The 20,644-nt window shown below is 44.7% G+C and overlaps 1 protein-coding gene across 3 annotated transcripts in view; it reads right to left on the bottom strand.

Annotated features, from left to right (window-relative positions):
- Positions 1–75: 75 nt before the first annotated feature.
- NEK6 (NIMA related kinase 6) overlaps positions 76–20,644 on the bottom strand; it is a 47,938-nt gene continuing 27,369 nt past the window's right edge. For all 3 annotated transcript variants that reach the window (XM_048966412.1, XM_048966413.1, XM_048966414.1), the window contains exons 6-10: positions 19,226–19,334; positions 17,895–18,002; positions 9,228–9,322; positions 5,162–5,275; positions 76–2,600 (exon numbers count right to left, since the gene is read on the bottom strand). In XM_048966412.1, coding sequence (XP_048822369.1) covers positions 2,490–2,600; positions 5,162–5,275; positions 9,228–9,322; positions 17,895–18,002; positions 19,226–19,334 — 537 coding nt within the window. In that variant the 3' untranslated portion in view covers positions 76–2,489. The remainder of the gene's footprint in view (positions 2,601–5,161; positions 5,276–9,227; positions 9,323–17,894; positions 18,003–19,225; positions 19,335–20,644) is intronic.

The raw sequence follows: 20,644 nt of genomic DNA, 5'->3' as shown, positions 1-20,644 counted from the left end.
GTTATAAACAGGGGGCTCGTGCAGAACTGCTCCTACTTTAATTATCAGAGTATTAAGAGCAGTATTGTGATTTTACATCCCTTCTTCCCTATTTTCTGTAGATAGGGACAAGCTACTGATCAGATCCAGCCTCCACCTTGTATAAAATGTTCTAAGTACTACAAAAAAAACACAACTGAAAAGCCTTAACTGTCTTGTTACTTACCTGAAGTTTTCTGCAAATTTACACTTGGCCGCATCCTAGAGCCCTGAGCTTGTTCTCCTATTTGAGATAAACTCATTTTGTGTTTTGCATTTACATCCTAAGAAGGAAAATCTCAAAGGGTTGGGCTGAGGCTACGCTCAGCCTCAGAAGGTTGTGTGGTGCAGCCCTCCATCTCAGCAGCCTGCAGCTGCGCTGTTCCCCAGTGAGGTTTCCATCAGGAGCAGTGCTGGCAGCTGACATCCCCCATTCCATCCAGTACCCACACACCCACAAAGCTGTTAGCAAACCTCACGCACCTGTTTGCAGCGATGTTTTAATGTTCTCCCCTTTAATACTGAACCTTTTTTTCTTTTTTAAACAAAGGTGTTTATTTTGTAAATCATTTTTTTTTTATTTATCTAAAAATGCACAATTGCAAAAAAAATTACCTTTTGAAATACATTTACTTATAGGCACTAATAAATTTTATCTAGCACGACAGCGGAGCGCTCGAGGCGCTGCACTTTGAGCTGTGCCCCGCAGGCAGAGCCCCTCTGCTGGTCCTCCTCCACTACCAGCAGCACAGCACAGCCGGCCCGGCCCACTGCTGCCATGGCTTAAAGGAAACCTGCAGTGTAAAGGTGACGGTCTGAAGACTTATGCCTAAGAACTGCTAAAGAAGATGGCTATAAATTAAACAAGTTGGCATGGGAATGTGGGAAGCAACGTGCTGCCTCTCCTCCATTCTCGTGCTGATTTGAATTTCCTCAGGCTCTCAGGAGAGCAGCAGACTCAGCTTCCTGCTAAGAAGCCACGATAAAATGGCACCTTGCATTAATGATACCAACATAGTTCACAGCAATTAGTAGTTCTCCTTGCTACCCTATAAAAATATGCAAAATTTGGTGGAAGGTAGTTGAAGATGGCACTGCAATTTTCCTTTAAGTAGAAAAAATCAAGTTAAAAAATCCACTAAAAGCATATATGAGTAAATAACCCTCTAACCCTAATCTTACTGAAAAAAAAAAGTTCAGGCTTGCATTCATTTCTTGAAGAAAACCAAAAGAGGCAGAGGCTGCACCTTGGCTGCAGCACCCAGCCTGCAGCTCAGCATCAGCGCAGCAGAGCTGCTCCCACACTGCAGCAGCTGCTCTGCTCCCCGGCTCACGCTGCAAACACTGCCCAGGGCTGCTCCTGAAGCATCGGCAGTAACGAAACAAATCATTGATTCAATGAATGAATTTAGTTGGTTTAAAGTTTTAATTTAAGAAGATGACCCCCTCTAATCAGCTTGAGATTTTTATAAAAATTCACATTCTAAATCAGCTTTCACAGTTAAGTAGACGGGGCTGATCCTGGTGTGGAATTGGCCACACAGAGCGTTGGACTGACTTGGTTTCTGTATGTCTCAAAGAGTTTCAAACACTGCTTTGTGTAAAGTTCTGCCTACTGGTACCTAACACACTACTGAACGTGTACAAGCATCTTCCCAAAAATCCAGCTGGGGCAGAGAAACACTGCTTTTATAGCAACCTGCAGTCTCAAGTCGTGACAGTCAGGTGCTCACAAAGGCCCTGCTGAAGCACGTTTCTGTGGACTGGTTTGCACAGGATTTGTGGGTTTTCTTCCCCAGCTGTACACTGAATTCAGTTCAGTGGCTGAATTAACAGCTAAATGCATCAGCAAAAGACTCACTCTAAGTTTTCAGTTAAAAAAAAAGTCATGAAATAAATGCATTTTTACCCCCTCCCACCCCCCAAACCGCTCCCCATTCTAAATCTGAAGGAGGGAATTAATAAAAATACATAAATGGATGCTTTAAAATACACAAAGTAAAAACTGAAATTTGCTATAAACCATTTGCAGAAGAGGCGAAGTAGCAGTTATACAAACGACACAAAACCTACTGTAATTCTTACATTAGTATAAAGTGATTTCACTGAAGGAATTATTTCAATATTTCACATTACAGTTAAGATAGAGGAGGGGTGCCCAACGCTGACACCCCGGTTAATATCATCTATCCTAGATTACACACGACAGTTTAAGAAAAGACCCTTAAATGATCTACACCTGTAACATCTTATTGGCTTAAAAAAAAATCACTTGCAATACCTCACAGAATCTTCACTTTAAAGCATGACCACCTTGTAAGAGTCCTTGTCAAATAACCTGCAGAAATAATGGAGCATCCTGCTACGAGTGCTCCCCTCACTTGCTGACTAGGCACCAGTCGGTTTCATCTGAGAAAAAAAATTCAAGTAAGACTAAGCTGTGCTGGCTTTTGAGAGTGTCTGCAGATGGTTCAGGTGCTGGAGGTCCAAACATGCATTTGTTTTGCTATTTGGTGCACGTATCCAATGTCGGGTCTTTGATCTGGATCAGGATATATGCACATGCTGACCAGCTCCCGGAGCTGAAAGACAGAAAGACATTGGAACAGAAATGGATCAGCTTGTTCCTTACTGGCAGCAGGTGTGGGGCTCCCCCAGATGGGAGCAGGGAGCTCATCGTGCAGCTGTTGAGGCTGGTGCTGCACGCTTCTGTTGCACCCCACCTCTGTGGAAGGATCACAGTTAATCTGTACACACATCTTAAGACACAGGATGCCCGAATGCGGCTGTCAGACCCCGGTGTTTCCTAGAGAACCTCTGTGAAGGAGAGACTGGTCATTGATTATGTTTAATAAATAAAATGCAGAAGGGCTGAAGTACCCCCCACCTCCCTACCCTCTTTATTGTGCACATGAAAGATTGTAGCTTTTAATTATACAGACACTGAAAGCTGCTCGTACCCCCGAGGCATAGGGAGAAACAGCCTTGAGCCTCTGATCTTCTCACATCCTCTCAGTAGCCACAGTGCCAATTATTTTAATGGTAATTAAAAGCATGACCCTACAGCTATCAAGCACACAGTTCAGCTGCATTACTGAATGTACCCAAATGAGGCCACAGCTCTGCCTCCCGAGCGCTGGGTCGCCGCGGGCCTGAAGCCGTCCCAGCAGGAACTGCCAGACCCGACCTTGACGTGCAGCCCCAACTGGTGCCAACAATTACCAGCGCATTTGTTTCTGAGACAGAAAACCAATCAGTCTCAGCTCCTCCACACCATCATGAGATCCAGACTGGAGAAAAGGCCACAGCCAGGAGGCCATCACTGAAAGGCGGGCATTCCTCAATTAATGCTTCGTCCCGTTCATTCACAACAGTGCTGCAAGCAAAGCATCCCGAGGGTCAGCAGCTCCCCTGCAGCAGGGCTTTGTTTGGGGGCACGTCACCAAGCACTCTGCTAGCTTCATTTGGCTGATGCTCATCTCTGCCCTGGGAAGAGGATGGAGAGGCAGCTGCCCCTCACCACTCCCAATCCTGCACCAGTGGCAATACTGGAGTGGCCCAGAGAATCTGCCCCATCAGCCTCAGGAAAATGAACACGTCCACATGGGAGCAGCCAACCTCCTGGCAGCACTGACTCCTGCTGGTGCAACTTACTGCTGCAGGAAGGCGCTGCCACGCTTTTTTCCCACCCAATGGCTCACCCTGCTCAGCTGCTGGAAGACACCAACCCACCTCCCCTTCAGTTCCGTACTCAAGAAGCATCTGAAAATCTAACCTTTAAAACCAGCAAAAAACAAACAGCGTTCATGGCAGAGACGTGTTCAAGACTCAGGAAATCAGAGCTCTTTGTGGTTCACGTAGGCAGCAGCAGCTCATAGAGCTACAGCCAAAGGCACAGCCCTCTCAGACTTCGTCAGGCATTCTGTTAATAGTGCATGAACACCATCTGGAGTCTGGTTCTCTGGGACCTGGCGCCTTTGAGCTTTAAACCATCCTTCTCACCCCGGATTGTATCACTACACTACACACACTCTTTAGCACTGCCAGAGGGAAGCAAACAGACAGTAATTGTAAAGACAGGAAACACATCTGTCAACTTACACTAATTCTTGCTGCCAGCAGGCAGATCCTGAGCTGCACACTACAGCAGCACGGCAAACGTGAATGCACAGAGCCGGGACGTGCTGCTACAGCAGCTTGGGAAAAAATAATCCACTTTTCCACAACACTTCTTCAATTATCTTTTTGCAAGAGTTCCTTAGCAGGAGAGAACGAACGTGAACTGTGCGGCGGCCCAGAGGACGGGGCAGCACCACGCTGTGAGTGCCCAGGGTCGGAGCTGGGAAGCTCAGTGTGGTGCAGGCAGACTGCAGCCCCAGCAGCTCAGCCCTGCACAGCCTGCAGTTTAAAACGTAAAACAACATCTACAATTACGTTCACCTTTTCCTTTCCAACAGGAGACACCAACGACTGAATGAGAAAGTAAGAAAAACAGCTGGTTTAGCATGGAAAAAAAAAACGTCAGGAAAAAACCAGCTCAAGAGGCCTTGCATAAAAACAACCACCATGTGCAGCCCAAGTGCAACCTCACAGAGCAAGCAATGCATAGCTGCAATTGTGTTTTTTTAAATACAGCTTCTTAAAATACAGTTCAGCTACTGCTCTCCATCCTTCGCTTTCGTATGCATAGAACCCAGACTTCAAAAATCCCCCTTATGCAGCTTGGTTTATTGATGATTACCTTATTATTAAACTGTTTTCCTCTTCTCCCCATTTTAAAAAAATAAGAAGAAACAAAAACGACTCCCTGTAGCAAGCAGAAGAAACTACAGGAACAAAAATTTAAGCATGGTTTCACGGTATGTTATTTTAAGCAAAGGGAGGCAAAGGAGAGGGCTTTCCCACGGTTCACTGTTGGTTTTTGCCAACGTAACAGACTTTCAGTCTCAAAATCCTCTCCATGTTAAGAAACCACAGTAAGAAATCTTCCTTTCTGCCTCACTTCAGCGCGCTGATATTCAGAGGCTCAGCAGCTCCCCGGGCAGCTGCAGGGCAGCACTGCACTCCCCCACCCCTGCAGCCAGGATGGGGAGGCTCTTCCCCACACCCCTCCACTTCCCCTGCACAAATGCTCCCAATTTACCTTCTCAGAATAATGTTCAGCTGGAAGAGGCGGGTAGTCACATTGCTCTATTTTTTGGCAAAGAGAAAACAGGTTCATTTTATCTCCATAGAAAGGACTCTGAAGAGCTGCCATCTGGAGAGAAAAACACAGAGAGCATTTCAGAAACGGTAAAGATGCAATAGCCTCAGTACTAACGGTTTGCAAGAGCAAATTCTGTTCTCTGATGGCAAGCAAACAACGCTGCTGCTCCACCAGCCCATGCAGCAGCCCAGCTGCTGAAAGCCCCGCACCACACACATCCCTGGGCCTTGGCACTCAGCGAGCTCCTCGTGCTTCCCCATCACTGGTTATTTCTGCTGAAAACACTGCAGATGTGGGACACTGTCAGTGGGCAATTCCACAAGTATGCAGAAGAAACGTTCTCTTAATTTAAATAGGATTAAATAGGATGCCTGTGCTGCAGGGCAGTCCATCAGACACCAGCAGCTGCGAACACCTCTGATACGAACCGTCACCTTCTGACAGGGCAGCTCTACTGTTCCTGATAACGCCGTGGTTTCAGCCCTCCTTGGTTACTACCATGCTCAGAACTGCCAGTGCATTTACTCTCTATCACTGGTAAATTTTTAATCAACCGCTACAAGAAATAAGTGGATTAATTTTGAATTTGGCTGCCTAGAATAAAAAGAACCTTATAAATGTGAGTGATGCAGCTCTGCCTTAAAAACGGACCTCAAAAACAAACTCTCCCTCCTCTTGGAAATTTGCTGCTTAGGATAGAACGTCCCAGGCAGATTTGGGAGCCCAACCAGAGAACCTTCTCCTCATCAGCCACGTCTTCAGCCCCTTTACATTCTATTTTATTAATCCAGATTTGTGACTCCAAACCCACAACAGATGTCTGATGTAAACAGACCGAGCACACAGCACGGAGAGCACAACTGAAGGCTACTGCTGAGAAACAACTTCCAGCTCAGTACAGAGAGGTGCTTGTCTAACACTGAAGTGTCAGAAAGAAACTGCATGTCTGCACAGAATGTCACCTACACTGCGGGTTCTTGGTCTGGAGGTCCAAACGAACCCCAAACCACGAGCTTCAGGAGAACAGCCACCACACGATGCTCTTGGAACTACGAAGTGTGGCACAGCAGCAGGGCAGGCAGGAGCTGAGCCCCAGGGCCACACTGCCCACTGCCTCCACACAAAATAGAGGGCAAAAAAGTGAAGGCACATTTCTGTTACAGTTGTAATTGCTAATTAGAGACTGACAGCAAACTGCTCCATCAGTTGCACAGAAGTGGAGAGAGAGGGGGTTACGTTGGGAGTGATGTCCCCCCGTTCTGGCTGACACAGCTCCAACAAGCAGCACAGCACTGTGTGTGCCTTTGTTTGGGCTTGCTTCTGGCATTTTGATTAGAGCAATTACTGAAGGACAGCAAGATCTCCATTGGAAATGACCACCATGCAGGATGGCTGGTTAAAAAAATTCCTATGCAGAATTGTTGGTGTTTAAATTGATGCTCTTGCCAGAACCACTGAAGTCACTGCTTGCAGCTACATTCTGGGAATTAACAACTTATTTTATTCCCTGAAGTGATCTTGCTGACAGATTTCTACAGGAAGTGAGGGATGAAGACTTACTGCTGTATTGACAAGATTTAATAACGATCACTGTGCGATTACCAATGTCAAAGTTAAGCGGTGCTGTCTGCCATCGCGGCCCAAACCCTCACTGTTATGTGAGGGATTGCAGTGGACACGCACAGCTCTGACGGCAATTTGTGCACTGCATCCCCTGCAGTTATCTGCACAACGGATCTGAAGAAATATCAGAAGTGACTCATAACCAAACAAACGCTGCTTCCTTACTTTTAAGCCAAATGGAAAAAGATTTTCATTACAAGAAATTAGTGGGGGGAGGGGAGGCCCTTTCAGAGATACGTGAACTTGATTTTTCATTTTCAAATATCTGAAAAGTTTTAAAAGTCAAGTGGCTGCTTATCTGGTGAGCACAAAATTGGGAACCGTCCAGTCCTTGCAATACTCAAGCTCTCGAGCTCCTGCTCACAAAGTAAAGGCTTACCTACGTAGGAAGTACATTTAAAAATGCTTTGCCTGCCAAATCTTTCACGTTATTACAGTACTGCTACTGTTCAGCACGCAATTAACTCAGCTCCTTGAAATACGAGAGTACTAAGACTACCGTGCCATAAGGGGACCATATTGCCTGCAACAAAAACATATCTTAGCACAACGCTAAATATTTCTCTCTGCATAAATCTGGAGTCCCTTCCCCAGCAGTGCCCTCAGTCTCAGGGATGCCTTGTACCCAACGTGGGCCCTTCTCTGTTGGCAGCCTGGGTTAAGCCTCACACACTGTGGCTGAGCCCACGTCCCCAACTCAACACCCTGCACTGGGAACTCCTGGTGAGGTCTGATAAATGACACAAAGCTGGAATTCTTCAAAACAGTAACTGACTTGGTTGAAGCTCAGGTTCTTTCCCCTTGCTCCCACTTAAAAGAGTCTCTGCACTTATTTTCAAATGGCTACACGAGACCCAGGTACACACAGCTATGTTTTATGACCCTGGTTTTCATCAGAAGTTCATCCCAGTATCTCATCAGAAGTGTTACACACAAAGCCATCCTCTGTTGAAAACATCAGCTTTTCTACAGCTTGCCCCTGTTGCTTCAGCTTCCAAACTCCTGAATTCTTTCTCTACAGCTCAGAAGAATCTGAGGACAGGCACAGAAACACGCAGTTTAAGCTCCCTCTTCTCTCCAAGTGCCTCTGATAAACACCTCTGCACCGCTGCCCCAGGCGCTCACAGTGCGGGCTGAGATGGCAGCGATGGCCGTGGAGCCGCCCCGTCTGCACAGAGCTGCACGGCACCCACAAGGCAGCACCCATGGAGCTGCTGCACTCAGTTGTGCACAAACAGCAGTTTGTTCTTTGAGACAAACATCCTTCCCACAAGGAAATAACAGTGACAAGCACTGAACTCCTGCCGGGAAGAGATCTATTATCCGAGCGTTTACCTTTATACCCTCTCGTCCCAAAAGGCAGGTTTTAAAGCAGCTGAATGACATGCTTAACTACCATTGCCTTCATAGCTGCTCACTTGCAAAACAATTTGCATTCCTGTTTATTCTCTCATTCCGTGCGGTTTACGAAATTGCAATGAGGAACAAGATCTCATCAGTTCACACAATTTCAAGTAACTCAGGAAAGCATGACCCTGACATTTAGAGCTTTATTTCCCAATGCGAGCTGCAGCTTTACAATTCAACATGCCAGGGATTTCTCATCCTCAGGGCCAGGATAAAACTTCACAAATGCTGACTTGCACCTTCACTTAAATTCCAAAACGATACATGCATTTAAAACGATAAGTAACTACAATGTTGTTCTGACTCCTGCTAGAAACAAAATCACAGAGCTCAGAGTGCTGTGACAGAATCCTAGCGCTTCTTTTTAAAATGCATGTACTGGTAAAGAAAACCAGCTGGCTTTTAGGAAAAGGAGTTACAAATCGTGCAGTTCAATCGAGGAGAGCCCACTCCGCCACCCCACCTTTGTCTGTAGGACGACGTGCAATGGGGGAACATCCCAGCTGAGCTCTGACAAGGGCACAGAAACGGTGATTTCACATTACGTAAAAACTCTGCTTTTCTTTATCGAAAGTTCTCAGAGTTAAGATATTCCAATTAGTCAGAATTCAATTAAACAAACCAGTGGCTTACATTCAAATGAATTTTCTATTTGTAGAACAAATGGTATTCAGGAGAAACTACGAATATGCTGCCCTAATTACAGCTCTGCTCACAGTGGGAAGAATGAATACAGTAAACTGGCTTCTTTGTGCCCATACCCTCAGCACCCACCGTGACCCAGCACATCCACTTTGCACCAGCGCTGCGTGCCACAATTCCCTTCTTGTTCACGCTCACAAATCATGCCATGAACACGAAGAGTTAATTTCTCATAAGGCTTCTGAACAAATAAGAGAAAATAACTTTGACCTGCTCAACTGCTGATTCACTGTACCGTGAGCTAAGACAAATGGGAAAAGATGATACTTACTTCATACAGCAAACAGCCCAAAGACCAGATATCGGATTTAAAGTTATAGCCGTTTTCATGTATTCTTTCTGGGGACATATAGTATGGAGTTCCCACTGCAAAGAAAACGAACAAATGAGGAGTTACCATCCAAGAAAGAGACGGCGCAACCCGCATTGTACAGAAATGTGACTTAGCTGAAGGATGAGGTTAGCAGAAACAGCTCATTAGAGAAGTCTGGCACAAGACTTTGGAAAGAAATCATGCTTTCAAAGGCATATTCTCATCTAGAACCAAAAATACAACCACATGAACACTTGATGACTGCTGAACATTGCTGAAAGCATCTTCTCTATTTCAGAACTCTGAAGAAAGCTTTCCTTCCTCCTGAGCCACCGCTGCGTCTCCCATGGGCAGAGCCACCATGAAACGACAGTTCTTTGGTTCACTCAGCGGCACAGGAAGCAGTGAGATACACATCACGGATGTACAGTGCTACAACAAGATCCCAGGACAGCACACCACTGAGCATCCGCTGCCATACCTGCACTAGCAGCACGACAGCCCAGCTCGAGATGATGAGGTGCCCCTGCTAAGAGTTTGGGAGGTGCCAGTGACAAACCTGACACAGGACAGGTACAGCTTTCTGCAAGAACCAAGAGAGTACTTCCAAACTTTTAAACGCAGTTCCAGCTCCAGTCCCATTAGGAGCTGTTGGATTTCCATGTACTTCCAAAAGTCTGTATTTTATCACAAGAAATTTACTACAGCATTTTGGACAGGACTTGCAGGAAATTATTAATAAATTCCTTACCTCAAAAAGGCTCTTTTTGAAATCCTAAATAAGTTTCAGTTGTGGTACTGAAAATACAAGACATCCTGGCAGTTTCAACTACATCAAATAAACCTCAGATACATCATTTATTAAAACATCCAAGGACTTTCTATGCTCTCTCCTTTCCCATGCTTTTCCATCCTCTGTCAATTTTTTTTTTCTCTTTTTTTCAGCATCCATCTCTTAATTAGAGACCTTTCACGCAAGATGGCAAATGTTTATTTTGCCTGTAACTTTCAGTTTGCCACTTCTTCACCCAAAGCCCTGACTGCAGACAGCTGAAAGATTCCTGAGCAGATGAACAGCAGCGCTGGAGGCAGAGGGGGGAGAGCTGCACCACCTTCCCTGGCTTTCCTCAGGGGTTTGCACACAGAAGGAAACAAATTACTCCTGGAGTGGAAAGCTCCTGAAAGGCAAAACCCCCCAGGGAGCACACAGGGCCCAGCAACACGGGGTGCTGCCGCCATCGGTGTGAGACCCGAGCAAAATCACCTCAGGCTCCTGGAGCTCAGAGCACGCTGCATTAAATAAACAGGAGAGTCCAGAACTTGGTTGCATTCCCATCATCCACAGGATCGAAACATGGGCCACGAGCCCATTGAGACAGGAACTGATATTTCACTGATAGACACCCATACAGATTTGCATAGAGGAACTGCACATGGTTAGAGCACTGATTCATTTTCCTCCTTAGAAATAGAGCAATCTGTTATATGAAGTTCTTGGTTTGGAAGTCTCCATTAGACACAAGCACATAAGTCACATCCCAACTTTTAAGTCTATGCCTCTTCCCTTCTCAAATCTGAAAGAAGCCTGCAAGACTAGATGGAAGAGGCACCTACATGGAAGAGAGCCTGCCACGACCAGCAGCAAGCAAAGGAGCAGGGCTGCAGCACGGAGCCACAGCAGTGAGCATGGAGCCCATTCCAGCTCTCCCTGCCCAACGTCTGCGTGCTCTATAGCACGTGGTGCCAGTGCTGGCCTCCAGCAGTAGCTGTTCTTGCTATCAGTTATTCTGGGTCACTGCGTGACAAGCTCAGAGCAAATAACAACGTGTGGGCTCTAAAGTTACGGTCCTGCCTGCCATGTTAGCAGGGGTCTGCTTGGTAGGCTAAAGTTGTCGTTTCAGATAACGCCTTAAAAGAACCTTCGATCAAAGCAAAATGACAGGGTTTGTAACACGGATGAGTGCGTTATGGTCCAGATTTCATTTTTTGTGCATTAGTCTGTTCCATTATATTAATAGGCCTGCAGAGCAGTCCGTGCCTGATCTGATTTTATGAAGTCTACCTTGCACATTTACCTATCATTACTGTAGTGTTGTCAGCAAATATATGAACAAGCAGGGCTCCGCATTTCAGAACTGATGCATTAATTTTTAAATAGCCGTCATGATAAAAGACTGACAAGCCCAATTCTCTTTATGGCCTGTCCAACATTACGTGGGAATCTCCTGTAATGAGCATCTTCTAGAAAACCGCACAAGACTTCCAATGCAATCAGTCAGGGCTCACCATTGCATCACATTAGTCAATTTGACAAGAATAGTCTAATCGGAGACCATTAATCAGAAACTTTCTTTGGCATTCGCCCAGCTGAAAATACAGAATATTGTTCAGATTCAATATTAATCACCAGCTGCTAGAGTAATGCCTTTAAAGTTACAAAGGTTGCAGAGCCATAGAGAAGATTATGACTAAGCAAGCATCTTCCTATTCTATTCCTGGAAGTCAAAGCACTTTGCTTGAATATCAGCCTGCCTCAAAGATCTCAGAACAACATCTCTTCCTACCCCCCCTGAGCACTGTGTGTGCAGCTAAAACACCCACATGGACCAGAATGGCTACGGTGCAACATCCAAGGGAGGGAAGCGCTAATCATTCTGAGTGAGATGAAGAGCAGTCTCTTGTTTCTCCAGGAAAACACACAGGCAAAGAAGCTATTTCTGAAATAAAACTCACACAGCTTTGCTCCGACACAGAGTTTGAACCAAACAAACATAATGGTGCAGCTCCAGCAGCCACCGAGCATGGATACCCTGCACTGAGTTCCCAAACCTGCCCCAGGAACACCAGGTGCAGAGCTGCATCGCCTCCAATGCAGAAGGGCACTCAGTACGCAGGGAAGATGTTGCTCAACGATCTTGAAAACATTCTTCAGCTTCAATCAGAGGAGCAGAGGAGTTCTGTTGCGAAAGTGACAGCGGCTGAGTTTGTACGTACACAATTTTATTTTCTAAACAAAGCTTCCCCCCGCACAAACACAGTTTAGCCAGGGATCAATGCTCCCCATGAAATTTCTACTTGGCTGCTCACAGGCAAAAATAAGAGAAAATCTGCCCCACGTTTTTCAGCTGCTCCCTCACAAAGAGGCTCGCTCACTGAACGCAGCACAGCACAGCCTGGTCTCTCGCAGCACTGCTCTCCCACACCTCAGGCACACTGCCAGCACATCCAGACCAGCACAGAACATTTCCCACTTTTCTCACAGGCTCTCTATGCTTCTTAAACAACATTCTAAGACATAGGCATCTCCTGACACGAATCAAAATCCACAGCCATATTTGGCTAAAAAAATACAAAACCAACTGATAAATTGTTTTGCTTTCTACCTACCGCTTTACTTTCTCACAGCAGGCAACACAGTTCTGCCTATGAAAGAACCTAACAAGTTCTGACCTTTATGTATCTTTACAGAGTATTCCCAGTTTCAAACCAAGAGATATCAGAGCGCAACATGGGCCTCAAAGGGGTAATGGTGATTAAAGCACTCCTTCCTTTCGGAGATGCTCTGCTCCTGTCAAAACAAACTTTGTCGTGGTTTGAAGTACTTGTGATTTCTGAAACGTGTTCATTACAAATGAAAAAAAAAACAAAAAACTGCTCAAAAGCAGTTGATGCCATCCACAAGTAACGCTGTTGTTAAAAACTGTTTAAAGATACTAATACAGTACCTTCTAAGCAACTAGCTTAACTTTAACACTCAAGACACATTATAACACATGCCATGACATTAGGAAAAACATTTTACTAAGTTTTAATACCTGGTGGTGCAAATAATGCAGGGAAGCAGTTCTGCTTGCAAGGGCACTGCTCCCACCTGCCTCACCTCTCCAAACAAGCTCATGGGCTCCCATGAAGTCTCAGCATTATTTTAATTGTCTGGTTTTTAAGTATCAGTCGCCAAACGTTTGCATTACTTGGGAGATATTTCCAGATACTTTTGTAAAAGAATGGTTTGGGAATCAGACCAACTTTCAGGCATTAATTTTTGTATTCTGTCCTATTTGCAGGAGACTTCATCTGTCCCTAGTCCTTCTGTGACAAGACACGAAGCTTCCCATGTTCTCAGCTGTCAAGAATAAGCTTCTTTCGACTGCTGAAGAAATATTAAATAACAAAAACTAGATATGATACAGCTTCTCTTTACACTGGGATTATAAAGCGAACAAACAAAAGAAGCAACCGAAACCTGAGCAGCTCAGCTCAGGGAAACCAGAAGAGCATCTCAGCCACTGCTTCAGCCATGCCTTAGTGGCAGAAGCACTGAAGATCTGTGAGTGCCTGACAGGAGATGGGCAGGCTGTGTCCCAAGCCCTGGCAGAGCATGTCAAGCAAAACAAAAACGAAGCTGAAGGCAAAAGCATTGAAATGTACTTTAAATTACTTCAAACCGCAGTGAGGTACCCAGGCTAATTGTCTCAAGGAAAACAAAAATTAATCTACTTATTCCTACAAAGAACATTTTCTGAATAGTATTTCAGCTCTTCCTAGGAGATCTGTTGATTTAAGTTCTCTGTTTTCATTTTTTTTTTAAAGTTACAGACACAACCTGAGGTGACTTTCAGTCACACCTCTCACATGCAGGTACTGCAATACACCTGCAGCAACTCTGCAGCAATTGTTTCTTACACAAACAGCACCTCAGGAACAAATTCAAAAGCCAAAGTTTCTCAAGATGTGATGCAAGGAGTATTGTCTGTTGTAGTATAAGGGAGATTTCCTGTGTGTGTCTCTATCAAAAAAAACAAAAACCAAAAAAACACCTCAAATTTCCCCCTCCCCCAGGGTACTCGTACTCTGTTTCAGATGACAAACTGGCTCAGCAAGCCAATAACAATAAAGGAAAAAACCAAAAAACAACCTATTTACAAACGAGTTCCTCTCATGACTGCACATTTGCTCCCCGTTCACCTGCACATCCAACAAGGAACTGGAGGACGAGCAGCACCCCATGCAGCCCACAGAAGGCTTGCCTTACACACGTCCCAGAAGGAGAATCCGCTCTGAGTTCCTTCTTGTCCAAGAACAATTCACAAGTCATCTGCTCCAAAACAAGGCTATTCTGGTTTTTGCTTTTCAAGATGCAAAGCCCTTCAGAAGCTTTGGATAAGCCAACTCTATTTGGCAAAAGAATGAGCACGTTACTCAGTTCCACAGTAAAATGGTTCATTTTAAAATTAATGGAACTCTCCCGTATAAATTGCATTTATTGTATTCATTAATCCTCCTACTAAAATAAAATCTTTCCTTTTATTGTTAAATTTCCCAAAGTCCATGCAATGTTAAATGCTCCCTATTCATAATACCACTGTAACATTTACAATATTCCTAAGTAATTAGGCTTTAGAGCAAAACCTAACAACGAGACGATTCTAACGTGCCTGTTGGTCACGCTGTAGCTGAGCAGATCTGCCTCTGGATGCACGTCTCAGGGATCACCAAATTAAAGACCAGACACAAACAGGCACCGCCAACAAAGCCGGGCAGAGCAGAACGCCCCGGCCCTGGGAGTGCTGAAGCATGCAGGATGGAGAGCAGCCTGGGGAGCACAGCTGGGACCAGGCGCTGCCTGCAGGGCCACAGGCTGCTCTGGGGACACAGTGTGGGCAGTGGGGGAACAAGACGGGATGCAGCAAAGGAGCGGCCGTGGGCAGGAGGTGCCCAGCTCCCAGAGCAGCCATCCCTCAACACACAGGGCTCGCCAGCCTTTCCTGAGCTGTGTATGGGCAAATCTTTCATTTTTCTCTCATTACCCCGGCATGTACTGTCACTTAATTTTTATGTACGCAATCCTTCCTGACAAATATGATCTGCTGCCTGGTAATTCATCTGACATTCATTCTGCTCCATGCTCTAATTACAGCTCCCATCCCCAGCGCGGTGGCCCGGTGGTTCACCTGTCAGACGGGTCATGGAGTGGCCGAACACCCCTTCATGCAGCCCGGTATTGGCAAATGCAAGAGAGAGAGAAATGCATGGCTCCATCCGCACAGCCCTGCGCTGGATTCATGGGTCAGCAGCCAGCAGAGGCCCAGGCCGGTTGCCGGGGCAACGGGGCTGCACTGAGCGCCCGACTCAGCCCGGCCTGTGCTCCATCCCTCACGGCTACTGCCACAAACGTCCTCATCGTGCCAAAACTAGGATCAGACTTTCCTGCTGCCACACAGCCTATGTGCCTGGCAAGAGGATGATAAACAAATAAACACAGCTTCGAGCATGCAATACCTTCTCTGCCTGCAAACACGCTCCTTTCGCTTGAAGGACGGTGGGCGGCAGTCTGCCCATCCCCACACAGCACACGCTGCCTCCAAATCTGCTCCCTGCTGCCCAGCAATGCTCTGCACCCACCCAGGATGCAGATGGCGAGGAGGGGAAGCGGAGGCCCAATCTTCCCATCTCTTCCCATCTCCTCCTACGGAGCTCTCAACAGCAGAGAGCAGTCCTGGTGATGGCCACAGGCCGGGAAGCTGGCTGCACATGGCTTCCTGGCCCCAATTTACTCTTATTAATGTAGTAAGCACAGCAGTCAGACTAGATAACATCATGTAATTAGACAGTCCCATTTTTGCCTGTTCAGATGATGAGGTTTATAACTTTCCATGAAGAGGATTCATTTTAACCTAGTGAGTCTAGTGCATGTATCCTAGGGTAAGCTGATGCAAAAGGAAATCTAGCCTTTTATGAAAGTTAACTGGAGAAATGACTAAGCTTCTTCTAAGCACACAAAATAAGGCATACATCTTCCTTCTTCGTGCATTGAGAAGCCCCAGTGTCGACACTTAACTAAGTTTGCATTCATATAAACAAACAACAGAGCAAGAGTTGCATCAATGGAGGAAATCGAATGGGTGAGGACAAACAGGGAAACAAAGAAGTTCTGTGTTCCAAAAATCAACAGAGCGCCCTACATGTGGGAGCTCCGACTGCGCTGAGAAGCAAGGGCCGTCCTCTGCTGAGCACAGCAGGCATGACTCAACAGACACGTCAACACAAACGGGAAACGAGCCACCTCTCCTCTGCAGGCACTTAGGGCACAACTAACAACTGTGAAAGATTTTATACTGTAAGCCGAAGAATGAACTCTGTATACTGTACACTTTTCCACAGCTCTGTAATTAATGCTAATAATAAAATTTTTATGAAGCAGTTTCCACATAGTTCCTTCACGTTAACAAACGATCACTATTTATCACTTGATTCACACTGAAACACATTCTCCTTGAAGGAAAGGATTTGTCCTAAGCACTTCAACTTGTAGACAGAACAAAACATGAAACATAAGATGTTTTTTAAGAATTCTCTTCAGGATGTGAGAAAAAGCACACGGCCACTCTGGTTTCCTAGAGCTTTTACTTTCTCCTGTAAGAACAGGCACGGAGCTTCATTTGTGTAAGAAATCAGCTTGCTTTGCCAGCTTTATGGACAGCTAACTTCCTAGAAATCTTATCGGAATTGTAATTTTAAAATGGTGGAAGAAGTTACTTCTCTGCAAACAGATGGGAAGGTACCACTGTTACTTAAACACGGTATGTATATTGTTCACAATTATTTTTGCTTTTTCCCACTGACTTATCCAGAAAACTTGCTATCACTCTGATTCCACGACAAGGCCGTGGGCTTCTGAGGGAAGGAAAGATAAGCAACAGATATCTGACAACCTTTTACATCAACATGAACTTTGCTTATAAGCAAACTCCGAAATCTGCCTAAAATAAACCACTTCAAAAATGTAAATCTGGTCAGAAAACAGTTCACCACTGTAACAGAAGGCTACCTCCAGTGATGTCCTGCAAGACACCCGGCAGCCCAAGTTCTGCTGAATATATCCACTAACTGTGGGAATGCTGCTGTCCTTGTGGATAACAAGAACCTGAAACGAACCGAAGCATAGCATAGCATAAAATTTCAGAGAGATAAGTATCAGAGTCTGAAAGCAGCATACAATTCAGCAAGAATGAAAGTAGAGAAAGCAAACTATGCTTCGGCAGAAACAAAGCTGCACACACAGCAGAGCAGGAAAACAACCTTCAGATACATGGAAGGCATTAAGAAAACTTGGATCTATTAAACTGAAGTTGAATTTCAAAGTGAAGTCCCTCTTTGGAACAGACAAGCTGTGAGGGCCTTAAATACCTCCCTCACCTCAGACAGCATCACAGTCCTTGCTCAGGGGAAGACAGCTGAGCAGCATCTGCCAAAAAACAGTGGTGGTGCAACATCTAATTCTAGTAGGCAGAGTACAGACAACTATGCTATTTAGGGTGGAAAAGCTGCAATTGTTACATTTGCTATAAATCACATCTTTAACAGGCCAGACATTCCAGGAAAAAAAACAACAACAAAACCAACAAAACCATCGAGTGCAAGTTTTTAAAGCAAAAAAACAGTAAGAATTTTTATAGGAATACTCCATCTGTTTCAAGACTATTCAAAAAGGAAATAGGAGAAAACAATGTATGTGCCCCCCAAACCAAAGCTGTCATTACAGGACAGTAGACACCACTTCCTTTGAACATCACAGTTGACAACTGTACAGTAGCACTTGCTTACTGACGAGAAGAATCATCTTACCTAAGGAATGTGCTGCAGTGGTTTTAGAACTAAAAAACCGGCCTAATCCAAGATCTCCCAGCTTCACCACCCCTGTGGCTGTTATAAACACGTTGGCTGGTTTTATGTCTGCAAGAAGAAAAAGATAGAAGGTCAAAGCCACAAAAGGTTATTTGGTTCTAATACTGCAATAGAAGCATAGCCTGGAGCATTGCCTGTACAGGACAGACTCGAACAGAACTGTGTTTCCTTGCAGCTTTGATAGGCTGAGTCTTTTACAACTTCAGGTTCCATACACACACAACAGAGCATACTTCTCAACACACAAAAAATACCAGTGAGGAAAAGTGATTGGAAATAGCATCACACAGCAGCAACCTCTTTAACGGATGTAATCAATCAAAGCAACGCTGAGTTGTTCCCCAAAGGAAGCAAACAATTTTCTGCATGAAACTGCCCACCACCCACAAGTTACTGTCCTACTACACTTAAATTCTGGGCTCCGTACAGCCCATTCTGCTTGTGTGCTGTAGAAATCACCAGAACCCTGGTTTCCCAAGAAGTCACATCAGGCTGAAGGTTAGGGAGGCTTTTTCTCACAGTTAGAGAAGACTAAATGCACAGGACCCCACATTTCTGTTACCTACGGTACAAGTAATTCAGGTACGGATCAGCGACACGAGGGGTGGAAAGAGAGCAAAAATGACATCACACAGCTGAAAAAACTGGTTAAGAGTTCACTGCTTCCAAGAAGGAAAGAAATGGCAGAAGCAGCAGAGGCTGGTATTCGTGCCTTTTGCATACCTGCACCTCTTGGGTCAGGTCCTTCACTAAGCATTTTAGTTACACTAAAGCAGCAATGCAATTTTTTGTGAAGTTCAAAGCAAAAAGTTCTAAGACGAGATTCACAATAATTAACAGAAATAGAGAACAGGCAATCAGAGCGTGGGACGTATTTGTATCAATACTTGAGAAAATCCTGCAGGAGAGGAAAACTCTCCTAAACTCTCTGAGGTCACAACTCATATAATGAAGCCTATTTCTTACAGAGCTCACTGTATCCAGTAGTCTCAGCATTTTACTTCTGACACTTTTCTAATGGCATGTTTGACACTTCTACTCAATATCGGTGTCTGGAATACAAAGCAGCTCATCTTCCTAATAGCACACTCACTTCGGACTGAATCCTTTAACAATGAGGCAAAAAGACAGGAGGAGAAATCCATCTTGCAAGCTCCAGCCTCTCTAAACATGCATTGGCTGAACATCAGCATAATTGTTTTTGAATGTAGGCGCTTACTAATTGGAACATTATATTATTATTCAGTGAAAAGAGACTGAATTAATGTTACCTCTGTGCATCACCCTGCGGGAGTGCATGTGTTCAACCGCACTGCATAGCTGCACAAAATATTTCCACACCGTCCTTTCTGGGATTAACCGTTTCTGCTTCTTAAAATACTGGGGAAGGAAATAAATAAAAGATCAGTGCAAAAGCAACACATCTGACTTGTTCCTGGACTCGCGTTCATCAGCTGCCGGTTGCTCATGTCTCCCAGATCTGCAACAGACTTTTTCTCTGATTAGCTTTAACTCCTCTCTGTATGCAAACTTCAATGCAGTTCACTAATTAACAACTATTACGAAAAATACGCTTAAATAGGTTTGACATTTTTGAATGGACACCAATTATAATCAGCATTAATCTCCTTAATTACCTTGCAAAACATATTTAATGCCTCAAAACAACAAATGTCTCAAATATTTTGCCTTAAGTAACAAAAGATCATTAAAAAAAAAACACCTCATAAACATTCATTATCATTCAGTCTATTAACAACAAAGAAATGTGTTTCCTCTTCTGAGAAGATGGCCATAGCATCAATAAAGTATCCGTATTTCTTCCATGATCAGGTGGGATAATATATTCCTTTTCATGCATAATAGGAATATTAAATTAACCGAAGTATCTCCAGTGAGATGCAAAGACACTGCTGATCAAGACACACATGGGTTTGGAAAGAGACAGTTTTTACGTGCATTTATGCAGCGTCAAGCATAGCCGAGTCCACATTCTATGGACCTCTGGGTGCTGACGACTCTCAGATAAAATAATCAGAAAGACGATGCACGAATAAGAAGCAATGCAGCACAGGAATGGTTATTTCCAACACTTCACTCTTCCTCCCCAGTAACTTATTACAGGATAAACAACCAGTCATACGCTGCAGTGAAGGCTAAACATGATGCACCTTCAGTGTCTCCATTTCAGGACCGCACTGCAGCTGTGCACATCCTGCAAAGTACCACAGCCTCCTCCAATGCTTCCCAAAATTGCACTACTTCCAATTATTGGTCCCCGACTTCTCATTGCTTCTTCCTGTGCTACACACTGAGCACGTTCTTCCTCTGGAGCACTAACAAAATCCACTTCCAACACGCTTGCAGTGGTTTAAGATTTACCCTCAGTCTTTGATATATAAGGTATTGCAGGATAACAACCAGCTCTGAAACGCTGTTCATCCTTCTAGCACTCCACAATCACATTTCTTTTGCATCATACCCTTGAGAATTTCAGTCAGCAGCATGCAGAAGCAAGAATAAAGGAAGGAAATTGGCTGTTGCCCCTTTCTGCATCTTGTGCTTTTTCCTCTCAGTACAGACATCTGATGTCCGTTGTCACATTTTGTATTTTATGTGAGATGCTGTTACTGGTTCGTGTTTGACTCAAGTAATGGCAAATTTTATTTTGCACATCAGCTGTGAAGGGG

The sequence above is a fragment of the Lagopus muta genome, chromosome 19 (genome assembly GCF_023343835.1).
Source record: "Lagopus muta isolate bLagMut1 chromosome 19, bLagMut1 primary, whole genome shotgun sequence".
NCBI lineage: Eukaryota > Metazoa > Chordata > Aves > Galliformes > Phasianidae > Lagopus > Lagopus muta.
The sequence above is the reverse complement of the archived record's forward strand: the minus strand, read 5'-3'. Positions and strand labels throughout refer to the sequence as shown.